At 41.4% G+C, this 11904-nt stretch overlaps 1 protein-coding gene across 1 annotated transcript in view; it reads left to right on the top strand.

Annotated features, from left to right (window-relative positions):
- The window catches only part of si:ch211-196i2.1 (collagen alpha-1(I) chain), a gene marked incomplete in the record, with an annotated part of 126655 nt that overhangs the window by 107893 nt on the left and 6858 nt on the right, over positions 1-11904 (top strand). Inside the window, 19 exon segments of the mRNA XM_024298772.2 lie at positions 2570-2623; positions 2708-2815; positions 2964-3017; positions 3117-3170; positions 5150-5203; positions 5289-5342; positions 5418-5525; positions 5634-5687; positions 5767-5820; positions 5919-5972; positions 6882-6935; positions 7020-7073; positions 7138-7191; positions 7271-7324; positions 9001-9054; positions 9169-9222; positions 9322-9375; positions 9632-9649; positions 9757-9810. Of these exon segments, the coding sequence (XP_024154540.1) occupies positions 2570-2623; positions 2708-2815; positions 2964-3017; positions 3117-3170; positions 5150-5203; positions 5289-5342; positions 5418-5525; positions 5634-5687; positions 5767-5820; positions 5919-5972; positions 6882-6935; positions 7020-7073; positions 7138-7191; positions 7271-7324; positions 9001-9054; positions 9169-9222; positions 9322-9375; positions 9632-9649; positions 9757-9810 (1098 nt within the window).

Consider the following 11904-nt stretch of genomic DNA (forward strand, 5'->3'; position numbering starts at 1 on the left):
GATCCACCAACACACAGGAGTCCCACTCTGACAAAAATTCACCCGACCAAAAAGAAAACAAAACCAAATACGGCCACAGCCGTAACACAAGACAACAACGACAATCGAACCTATAAAAATGTTATATTTTGCAAAATGTCATGTTTATAAAAAATCCTAAACAACACATTTTACTCACCTTTTCCTGCATTTTCCCAGCACTGTCAGTCTAATTATGTTTTGAATTAATGAACAGATCCCATCAACTTTCTGTGGGTTTTTTATGTTCTCCTTAACAGGGAGTCCAAGGACCCTGTGGGAAGCCTGGCGCTCAGGGGCTCAACGGACCACGGGGTCTTGAGGGGATAAAAGGACTACAAGGGCCACCGGGACCACCCGGTAAACAGGTAGGCTGTCATCTAAGCCACTTACAGACAGTAGAAGATGCCAGTTTAGCCAGTTTAGAAGTCATTTATTAGGTAGAAATATTGGCCCTGAAAATTCAGAGATCATTTTCGGTTTACTGAGCTTCTGGTGACAACAGAGATCTTCATAAGCTATTTAAAATGAGTTTGACAGAGGAACATTACACGGTTGCAAAAATGAGAGCAACCATGGGAGGGCAGCAGCGTGCTGCTTTGAACTTTAAAAACACGCTGACAGACTGCAGTCATCAGAATTCAACAAAACAGGTTGGGATTGTTCAGGACTGCCCAACACATGCTCATTCCCAAGTCCTCACATACTAATGAACCTTCTGCATCAAAAATTGACTTTTGGGTTATACCCGACTTGTCATTTTTTGACATTCTGGCCGTCCTCGCTTAGCTTATTTCCTTCTGTTGGGCCAGTAGTAGTCAGAATCTGTAATCACATGCTAGCTTTATGGAGGTAAGGATAATATCAGGCAGCACGTCGAACATCAATGACTTGGGAGATTCGAATCAGGGCCCAATTAAATCAGGGGTATGTTCGTTTTGTCCGCACGCAGACCGGTCCTCAGGACACCAATATCTGTACCAATACCCTAACCTTAACCCGGTACTGAGTTAGGAGAACAGGCGTTCGGACCCTACCCAGCCCAGAGGTTGGGGAGCTCTAGTTAAATTGGAACAGCCAGCATGTCATAAACGACGAGTTGGGGACACCCCAAAAAAACAATTTCTGACATGGAGGGTTCCTTAAGCGTACATCAATATGTGACGATTTGGTTGGACTGCCACTCATCAGGTCTGAAGTTAAATGTCATTCACTGTATGTATGATTTACGTGATCCTCAAAGTCACGTCTCATCCACTGGTAAAAGTTAAATGAACTAAAACAACCCAGTAGTAATGTCATTACACACATACATGCTTCTAGCTTTCCACGACGGGGATGAGACGTAGATCTGCAGAAAAGTTTTTCTGCTCAGTTGAAGTTGCTCACATTTCCGTGTTCACAAAATCCCTAAAAACAGAAAGTCAGACAATTCTAACGTGTCTTACCATAAAGAAAAACTAATATCTGTTGTGTTATTTTGTGATGTAGCTCCCCTTGGCTATTGCTCATAATCGTGTCTGATTCCTGCGAGATAATAAAGGTAGACAAGGATTTTTTCTTGGCTGCTTTTATTTTGAAAGCTGAGAATACATGGCGTTATAGTGGCACTTAAAATATTTGCTGTCCCACTTGGTAACTATTCCTATTTTTACAATTACCCCTTAAAATACCCCGAAAAACAACAAACATCTCTAATTACAACAACTACATTTAACCCTGGGTTATGTAGATGTAAATGTAGTTTAACTGCGCCCATGGTTCTCCAGGAGAAAAGATAACAAAAAAGTGCATCGTGGCTGAGCCTATTTAACATGAATTTGGATCAGTTCTTGTCCTCGATCGCACTTAAAACACGTGCGAATAACATCAAGCAAAATAGAACCTGTTTGAATAATATCTGCTCAAATTAAATGATATTTTCACTAGAACCTTAAATATTGAAAGATTATTCAAATTTGTATTTTGATTTGTGAACAATCTAAGACAGGAAATGAAAATACAGTTCAGCAGGACATTTATAAAATAAATATTGTACATTTTTCTGTTAAAATTTGTAAAGTTACCTTTTGTTATTTACTTAAAATTGTATTGAGTCAGCTTTTCTGTTCTAAACCCGTAAACCAGAAATTACTATTCACATTTTCGACCCTGTCACCATTTTGTCTGACTTCACCGTGAAAACGGTCTATTTAGAATCATCAATCTACCTTTAGCATACTTCAGAGGTTCTGGTTGCTCTTTCAGCTGCCAAAACCCCATAAAATCCCTCATCTGGATGTGCTAGTTTTTCCAGAAAGCTCACCTATAACCTGTAGACTTTTTCTGTCTAGATCTGTCTATAACAAGATTTCAAATCTTTCTTTCTTCGATCATGTTTTTCCTCACAAATATGCAACTGACTCATGATTGATTCATATCACAACAACATGTCTAGCTTTACCTCCATTTTGATTCTACATCCATTAATCAGCAAAAAAAGTTTAAACTTTATTCTTGTTTTTTGGTGAATATAACAGCCATTCATCTCCTCTCCACCTGTGCTGTGCAGGGGGACGTTGGGCGTCCCGGCGAGACTGGAGATCCTGGACCCAGAGGGGACAAGGTGAACTTATCCAACATGGTTTCCTGGTTATGATGCTGCATGTTTTTTGTGACATGCTGATGATTCAGACCAAACTGTGTACAGGGAGACGTTGGTCCCATCGGTTCATCCGGGCGAGAGGGCCCCTGGGGAGCTGTTGGTGAAAATGGAGTCAGGGGTCCAAAGGGGGAAAAGGGCTTCATCGGGTTATTGGTGAGCATAAACCAAATCTTTAAAAGAGTGAAATGATGCAGGAGGAGACATCTCTATCATTAGGCACTGGTGCATAGCATTTACCAGCATGATAAAAGTGTTGAACGTATCGGTTGAATGAAAGCTCCTTAACGACAGTCTCTCTCAGGGTGAACCAGGGCCGGTTGGTGACATGGGTCCTGCTGGTCTGGAAGGTTTTCGGGTGAGAAAGCTTTTAAGAATTTGCTCAATTTGCTTAATTTTGGGTTTTAGTAAAAGACTTTGAGCCAACACTGAACCCACATATTAATCCTCATTTCAGGGGACCTTTGGTCCTTCAGGACCTCTAGGACCTGATGGAGCTCCAGGAGAAAAGGTAACAAAAAAGTAAAAAATTAAACAAAGCAATTGTCAGGGTGGAATACATAGAGGCAGGCAGCATATATATATATTTTTTTTAAATGTGCAGTATTTAACAAAGATAAGCGGGTTGGATAAGGGAGGTTGAGAGTGAACATATTGAAGACAAGTTGCCTCCTCTGAAACAGGAAGTGTAACTTTGAAAAACATTTTTTTAAGGACCTGACAAACTAAAACTGAAAACCACACACTTAAATTCTCTGATGTAATTGACATAAATGAAAACAGCTGTGGATGATCAACATCTGGAGTGACTGATAGAGGAACAATTCAAATCATGACCAAAACCAAGAAAACAACTGGTAAAAACCAAACTAAAGCCCAGAATCCTCACAGTACCCCTCCCAAAAGAGCAGATCCCAGATGTCCAAACACCTGAGAAGAGGGGACCTGGTGCAACAAAACAAAAACAAGTCCAGAAAACAGTAAGAGTTCCTACAGCCAGACGGATATGAGGGGCATCAGACAACTCCCTCCTCAGGATCAGGCATGAAGAAGAGCAGCCTCGATGACTTCCCCAGGAACAGGAAACATGAAGGGGAGCAGCACCGGTGTTCCTCTGGAGCAGGAAACACAGCCAAGAGGGACAAACAGTGACCATCTTCAGGTATGGGGAACAGGATGACCCTCCTCAGGAAAAGCCACAACAAGGAGCGGTCCTTTAGGAACAGAAGGGAGCAGCCCTAGTGACCCTTAAGAGGAACAGATATGAGGAGGAGACTTTTAGGAACAGGAAGGAGCAGTTATGGTGACTCTTGAGAGGAACAGACATGAAGAGGAGCATTCCCCGGTGACATTTAGGAACAGGAAGGAGCAGTCCCGGTGACCCTTGAGAGGAACAGACATGGATAGGAGCGGCGCTGGTGACCTTAAGGCAGTGTTTCCCAACCCTGGTCCTCAGGGCACACTGTCCGGCACTTTTTTAATTCAACCCTGCTCAAACACACCTGCCTTTGATGACTGTCATTGTCAGGCTTCTGCTGAGCCTGATGATGAGCTGAATCAGGTGTGCATAAGCAGGGCAACATGGAAAACATGCAGGACAGTGTGCCCCGAGGACCAGGGTTGGGAAACACTGCCTTAAGGAACTGGAAGGAGGAGTCCTGGTGACCCTCCTTACTGTCAGTTACCCTCAGTATACTTAAGTAGCTGGTTTTCAGTTATCTTCTCTGTTCTTCCATGGGTTTTAGCTTGTTTGAGTTTCTTTTTTAGATGTTTGAGTTTCTGCTACTAAGCTGACTCTTCTGCATTTAGGTCCTCCAACTTCAGTCCCTGACAAAGTGGAAACGCTAATTTGTGGAACAACAGGCTCCATGATGTTTTATTGCTTTTCAGGCCTTTTTCCCCACCTGTTTCATTATAATTAAAGTCCCACTCCAACTACATCCATCCATCTTCTGAACAAGACTACAATCCTAGACAGTTCACCAATCTGTCGCAAGGCCACACCCTTATACACTCACATTCACATCTAGGGACACTTTAGAGTAACCAATTACCTGGAAAGCATGTTTTTGGACGGAGTCCCCGGAGAAAACCGACGCCTACACGGGGAGAAGATGCAAACTCCAGACAGAAAGGTCCCCAGTGGGACTTGAACTGGGCCTTCTTGCTGCAAGGCAGAAGTTAATCAAACGTTGCCTCTGAGTTATGGAACAGAAGTTAGCTTTCGCTTATTTCCCATCAGTAATTTTTTTACACTCTCTCCGGCTACTTTACCGCCCCTCACAACCCAAATCTGACATTAGCGTAAAATAAGATTAAAAAAAATAGCAAGCAATACTGGCGCCATCCAGATGTACAGTTTTGAGCTACATGTTAAAAAAACCAAGACACAATTTTCATTGGAGTGGGTCTTTAAAATGTTTAGGCTGCAGTTTCACAAAAGCAAATATGAGCCAAACTTCAACAAAAATACCAAACTCTTCTCCATAGGGGGAGTTTGGGTCTCCAGGAGTTCCTGGACCTGCAGGAGCACTAGGTCCTCAGGTAGATCTCTATTAGACCTCAATCTTTCACTACCACCGCTGTTCAGAGACATGTCGCTTCCATTTCATTTTCTGCTTTTTCTCAGGGAACAAGTGGACCGCGGGGCGTTCGAGGTGACCCTGGGAAGCTGGGCCTGCCTGTAAGATCAGAAGTGATTGTCTTTAAACCTGACCCATTCAGCATGTCTCACACTTGTGTGGCTCCTGCTTATCAGGGATCAGCCGGACCAGCTGGACATCAAGGTGACCAAGGAGCCAAAGGAGAACCTGGTACACAAGGACCAAAGGGAGAACTGGGAGCTCCAGGTTTGCCTGGAGATCAGGTTGGTGTCTTTGAAACACTGTTGCTCATGTCTCAAATATATTTAGCTTTGCTTCTGTGAAAACAAATATTTGTCTGTGTGCTAAAGTTCAAACATTTTTGTTTGCAGGGTGAAGACGGACCTCCAGGAATCCAGGGCCCTGCAGGTCTGCCGGGATCTGAGGTGAAACTGCTTTGAACAAACACAGCACTGCAGCCTGTTTCTGGCTGTAACACTCATGCCGCTGGGATCTGTCTTCCAGGGACTGTCTGGAGAAGCGGGGCTCATTGGCCCCCCGGGTCCTGAAGGTTCCCCCGTAAGACTCTGGGATTATATCATGCAAATGTCTTTTTGTTTTTTTGTTTTTTTGGTGAAAATGTTATGATTTAACATTTAGTTTTCTGTTTTTTTCAGGGAAAGCAAGGAGCACCAGGACCTGGAGGAAAAGAAGGGATGAAGGGAGAAAAGGTTTATCAGTTAACCCTTTACAACTGAAGCTCCAGTGCTCTTGTCCATTGTGTGAATGCTTTGCAACATTCTCTCAATAGTGATTCTCCTGCTTCTTTTCTTTCATTTTTCTGCACATAAAAACTCAATCACACTTTCAGCGATTTAGTAATCTTTGTATCAAAACATTCAGGTCGTTCAGAACATTTCTGATTGCACTTTTGGAATTCATAAACTTTATAGTTTTTCAAATATTTGCAATGAAATATAGTTTTTGACATTCTGGTTCCGGTTAAAGAGTAAGCAGACGCGTGTCTTCAACTCTTCTCTGGCTTTTATTTAAGCAACATGCTAGCTATTTTTGGCTAATTTAGACTTTTCAAAGTTACACTTATTTAAAGTTCTTTAGGCAAAATTTGGAGTTTAGCTAATATTTTAGCATTATTCGAATTGTTTTTATTTATAAAGCACTTTTCATCTTTTCATATAAAAAATACATCTCAAAGTTCTCATCACAGTATGCTAGCTGCTTTGTCAAAATTAGACGTTTTTAAGCTTTTTAGGCAAAGTCTGGAGTTTAGCTAATATTTTAGCATTATCCTAACTGTTCTGTCAAAATTGGACATTGATCTAGTTTTTGGCTATTTGGCATTTAGCTAATATTTTGGTAAGCTTTCAGATTCACTGTTTCTCAACTATCAGCTTTGCCATCTTCCACATTCGGCTTACATAATTCACACTTGCATTATCTTAGGTAATGCTACGATTTACTAGTGCTAATTGATTTACTGTAACTTTGTAATTTTCTCCTTCAAAATCTACTGGAATTCCATTGATCGGTTTAAAAGTTACAAGATGTTGTGTTAAAGAATCTCCAAATCACAATCCTTTCATTGCTTTCTGAATTTTAAATGTGTTTTCTGTCATCAGGGTGATGATGGACGGGCTGGACTTCCAGGGAAGAAAGGTCACACTGGGCGGAGAGTAAGACCACTTTACCGTTCGTGTTTAAGATTTTAGTTGATAAAAAAAGAAAGTAGAGGATGACACAACATTTCTCATTAATAGGGAAAACGAGGGAAAGCTGGCATCAGGGGGATCAGAGGAGATACTGGACCAAAGGTGGGACGGCTGCAGAGCTCCTCAGAAAGTGTCGTCTGACTGAAGGTTGTGTTTTGTCTTTAAGGGTGAAAAAGGGGACGTGGGTCCGGCGGGCCTCCCAGGGTGGCCAGGGCTCATGGTGAGTTAGTCGTTTTCTACTCTTCACATCACAAATATGACTTTTTTTGTTTTTATGTATTTATGTTTGTTTTATGAAGGGACTCCCTGGCTTACGAGGAGAGTTGGGGGATAAAGGTGAAGCTGGTCAACAGGTAACAAGAAAGAAGCTGACACAAACTCTGATCCTTCTGCATGCAGGTCCAGAGGGCATGAGCTGAATCACTTAGTTTCTTACATTAGGATGCAGCAGATTACATGTCTTCTTAATGAAGCAATAGGAAATGAGAAAACCTGTTTATTTCTAATAAAATGCGTTTGCTTCCAGCGTTTATGCTGATTCCTTTAGTGGGAAAACATCAAAGTGCTACAAAAATATATATATTTAAAAAGAGGAAATCAATAGAATGGAGAGACGTCAATAAAAAAATGAAAATTGAGGCGACAACAAGGGATCTGATGAAAGAGACAGTTTTGTGGAAGAAGCGGAATTTAAATATTTTTGAAAAAGTATGCCAGACAAAACAACTAAAATGATAAAAGGTAAAAAAAAAGAACAAAAATAAATGGATGTGAGAGTCTGTCATCAATTTAGAGTGAAAGAAGCTAAAAAACGAAACATCAAGCAGTTGTGATGCGAACTTCTTAAAGGGGTCATACCATGCTTTTCTTAACCCTTTCAGAGTAAACCATATCCATATATTTGATCACAAATAACCTTTGGAATTCGAAAAATCAAATTATGAAATATGAGTTGTTTGTGTGAACTCTTTTTAAACCCCGGAAGTAAAACGATCTCTGAGGCTCCGCCTTACACTCCTTAAGGGTGCCGCCCATTCCGTGACAAAACTTAGAGTCGGCCTCGTCAGCGTGTCATCCATGAAAAAAAAAAATGTGTAGCCAGGGCGTTTATCTCATCTTGATGATGGTGATGGCTAATGGGTTCATTTTGAGGTGAAATTCAGTCAAAAAATTTAGACAAAGACCAGATGAACATTTTAGGATTTGTTGAAATGATGAGAATATTGTTCTGATTAGCACTGGCTGTAAATGTTTCTGTTCTCTTTGAAGCATCATCAATCACAGTATCAAAAATCCTTTTAGCTTTAATGCGGATCATTTTCTTGGAGACATGCTCACCTTTCTGTCTATGCTCAGTAATCCATGTTCAAAGCAGTTCTTCTAATTCATTGGTCACATTTACAACTAGAAAATAGTCTTCACCCTTTCTTCACCAGGAAATAGTCTGCTCCCTTTTCTCCACCAGTAATTAGTCTGCTCCCTTTCTCCTGCCATCTTCCCAATATCACTGGTCTGCTTGCGCCAGTCTTGGATACGTTCAGGATCCATCCCAGCATGTCGTGCAGATTCCTCACCAGAATGTTCTTTGGTGGATGCCACCGAACGAAGTTTAAACGCTAAATCGAATAAGAGTTTCTTGGCCATCGCTAAACTGGCTCACAACACACACAGCTGGTATAGGTACCATATGTGCTCGACCTGCAAGATCGGCCCGGGGATTTGTGACTTGATGAAGTGTAAGATTGCAATTGGTCCATTACAAAGTGTGTGACTTTAAAGAATCATTGTACAACCGAACCAGAACTCTGGGTCCTTACCGAGCCAAAGATGTAAACCATACAGGTAGAAAGTGGTGACGGGGCAGGGTCCGTATTTGTATGGAGGGCTCACATTCCTCCCAGAGGATGAAGAAGGTTCTCCCAGTGGTCAGGACAGCAGTGATACTGATAGAAGACCCAATTTGGACCCCCCAGAACCACTACTGAATGTCTACAGCAGGGGGTTTTAATTGCCCCGCTTGTCTCATCAGGGTCAGAAGGGAGACGCGGGACTGTTGGGACCCCCTGGTCAAGACGGCCTTAAGGTAATTCTGTCAGTTAAACCCAAACTGTTTTACTCTTCCAACAATAACTTGAGTGTGGGATCCTCTCAAATCGATCATTAAACATCAGAATTGCTATCTTAACTGCTTTTTTAGGGAATTAGAGGTCCGGTCGGAGTGCCTGGCCCAGTGGGCAAAAAGGGGGAACAGGTAAAACCTACGGAAGCCCTTTGAAATCGTCGCTGTCATGTCCTTCCGTCCGTTTTGATTCTTGTTAGATTAAACTTTCTCTGGTTTCTGTTGTTGCAGGGAAACATCGGTCCACCAGGACCAAGAGGATCGCTGGGGATGCCAGGATTACCTGTAGGTGTCCCCCTTTGGTTCTTAAAGAGATCTTCAAGAGTTTCAAGCCATCAACTACTTAAAGTTTGCTTAACCCTTTAACACCTGAGGCGTCGCAGGTGACGCTTGAACACAAAATCTTTAACATACTTGTAACTTTTCAACACGCTCAACGTAATTCCAGAATCTACTGAAATTTTCGTGTTAACAAATAAAAAATTATAGTAAATCAAAGAACATGAGCAGTGTTCACACTCTTCTGTGTTCTCTGTTACAGGGATTGTTCGGACTGAAGGTATGAATCATCTTTGTGTTCAACACATATCAGAACGTCTATATCAGCTGATGTTTTTGCTACAGAGTGAATTAAATGCTCTGATCAAATTCAACTTTTGTTCCCAGGGATTGAAAGGCTACCAAGGTCCACCCGGTCAGCCTGGCAGAAAGGGGCTCCCGGTGAGTTACCAAGAAAGGAGATGGCAAATTCCAGTACAATAAAGGACTGCTTTCTCATTTTTGCAAAACCTTTATCAAAAATGGTTTTTAATACATTTAACTTTATAAAATATGTTTACATACAGACACTATTATTTTTAAACCAGTTATTGTGGGAATTCTTTTTTTTTTTAAATGTTGAGCAAAACGTAGGAAATAGAAAATTAAGAAGAAAGTCTTGTAGGGTGAAAGGGGTGAATATGAAGTATTCAATCCCAAAGTTGGTTGAACAATATAAACTTTATTAAACGGAAATTTAATAAAATTATCCTCGGGGCACCACCTTCGTAATGAAGGAAAATATTACTCATCAATGATTAGCCGCTACTTCTAATCAATAAAGTAATCAATTAATCAGTCTCTCAATTTTAGCGTGAGTGTCTTTACCCTGTGAAGTGACTTTGCCACAAAGAAGAAAACAATGATATCAAACAACGAGGTCCTTTTGAATATTTATTGAATAACATGAGGTTAAACAAGCAGAAATAATGGACGTAAAAGCATGGAAAGCAATCAACATGTGTGGAACGCAGAATATAACTTTAACTAATAACTAGAAATAGGTAAATGAGAAGAAAAGACACACAATATTGAGGTGGAAAGGCTAAATGTGTGGATGCATTAAGTGTGTGTTGTGCATAAAAAAGGGTGGTGTCACTGATTTGAGAATAAGCTATTCTTAAAAGGAGGAATCAAAACGGGGCAAAGATGTTACTCTTGCAAAAATAGTTAATCTTTGTTCTAACCACCAGCAGTTGACTGTATGAGCGAAGTTCGACTTCTCACCATGTGGTCTGGATCTGGTTCTGCTCTGCCAGGAAGGGTGGTTGATCCCGTTCCTAGCTGGATGGTTCAGGCGGGCCGTGGAGGCGAGATCTGCAGCCAGGTGTAGAAGGAAAGGGAACCTGCGGTTCTGCTGGTTCTGCTCTGTTCAGTCACTTAGCTTCTGGGGTGGTCGAACGATTTCTCTATTCCGTTTTGTGACCAAAAAGTATAAGTCGCAAAGGTGGCCGGACAATGAAATGTATCGAATGGTCTAGCATTAAAAATCAGTTTCAAAATAAAAGCATCAAAAATGGTAAAAAGTTGGAATCAGTCTATGAAATAAACGGGAGACAAAAATGTTGAAAAGAAAGAAAGCGCGCTAGAAAAACGTGATATTAAGACTAGAAGAACTTAGATGTTTCGGTTCTGCTCCTTTGTTCTAGCTTCTCAGCTTAGCAGTTAGCTTAGAGGCGTGTTGTTGAGCCTGGGGGGGGGGGGAGCCTTCAGGAGCAAGGAAAAAATGGAGCAAGAGCATGAAGGGAAGGAGAGTGCAAGAGAGCGAGATGGCAAGAGCGCGAGGGTTTTCAAACTGGGAGGCAGGGCCAGAATCGCCCAATCCGTGGAGATTTGAGGCATTTTACAATTGGAGGTAATTTGCATGTCCCAATGAGCTCTGTCTATGCAAATTTCACGGGCGTCACCTTATTCTGGGCTGTGGGTGTGTTTTAATCTTTAATGCTGAATTAACCACAAAGGAGTTTTATCAAACAAAGTTATCAAAAAGTTTGTAAAACCCTATATGTGTGTGTGAATCCTATATGTGGCACATAAAATGCTTCCCAAAGTCCACATAAACACAGAAAGGCAATTCTCCAAGCTTTGATGGTTACACAATGATTAATTCAAAGATTTTAACCTCAAAATAGTTGTGGAATCCTCTTCTGCTAGGAACAAAGGTTTGATTACACACATGTAATAATATTAGGACATTTCTTGTGGCTGTGGAGAGATGTTTTACATGTAAGATCCAGTGAACAAAAGTCCTGTGTTTTAACACATAAGAAAGTTATGCAGGGTCACATTGTTCAAACAAAGGATTCAGAGTGTCTGTCAGGAATGCTTTCACCCTCCAGGGGGTCAGTCTCCTTGGTTGACGTTAGCCAGAGTTTCAAATGCAAATACTCAGCGTTCTGGCCCTGTTTTAACGACTTACATCTGATTGGAAGGTAGGGGTTGTGGCCAACCCAGTCTCATCCAAAAACGTTCAGTACCCACGTTTGTCCACAGGGA

Source organism: Oryzias melastigma, linkage group LG12 (assembly GCF_002922805.2).
Source record: "Oryzias melastigma strain HK-1 linkage group LG12, ASM292280v2, whole genome shotgun sequence".
Lineage (NCBI taxonomy): Eukaryota > Metazoa > Chordata > Actinopteri > Beloniformes > Adrianichthyidae > Oryzias > Oryzias melastigma.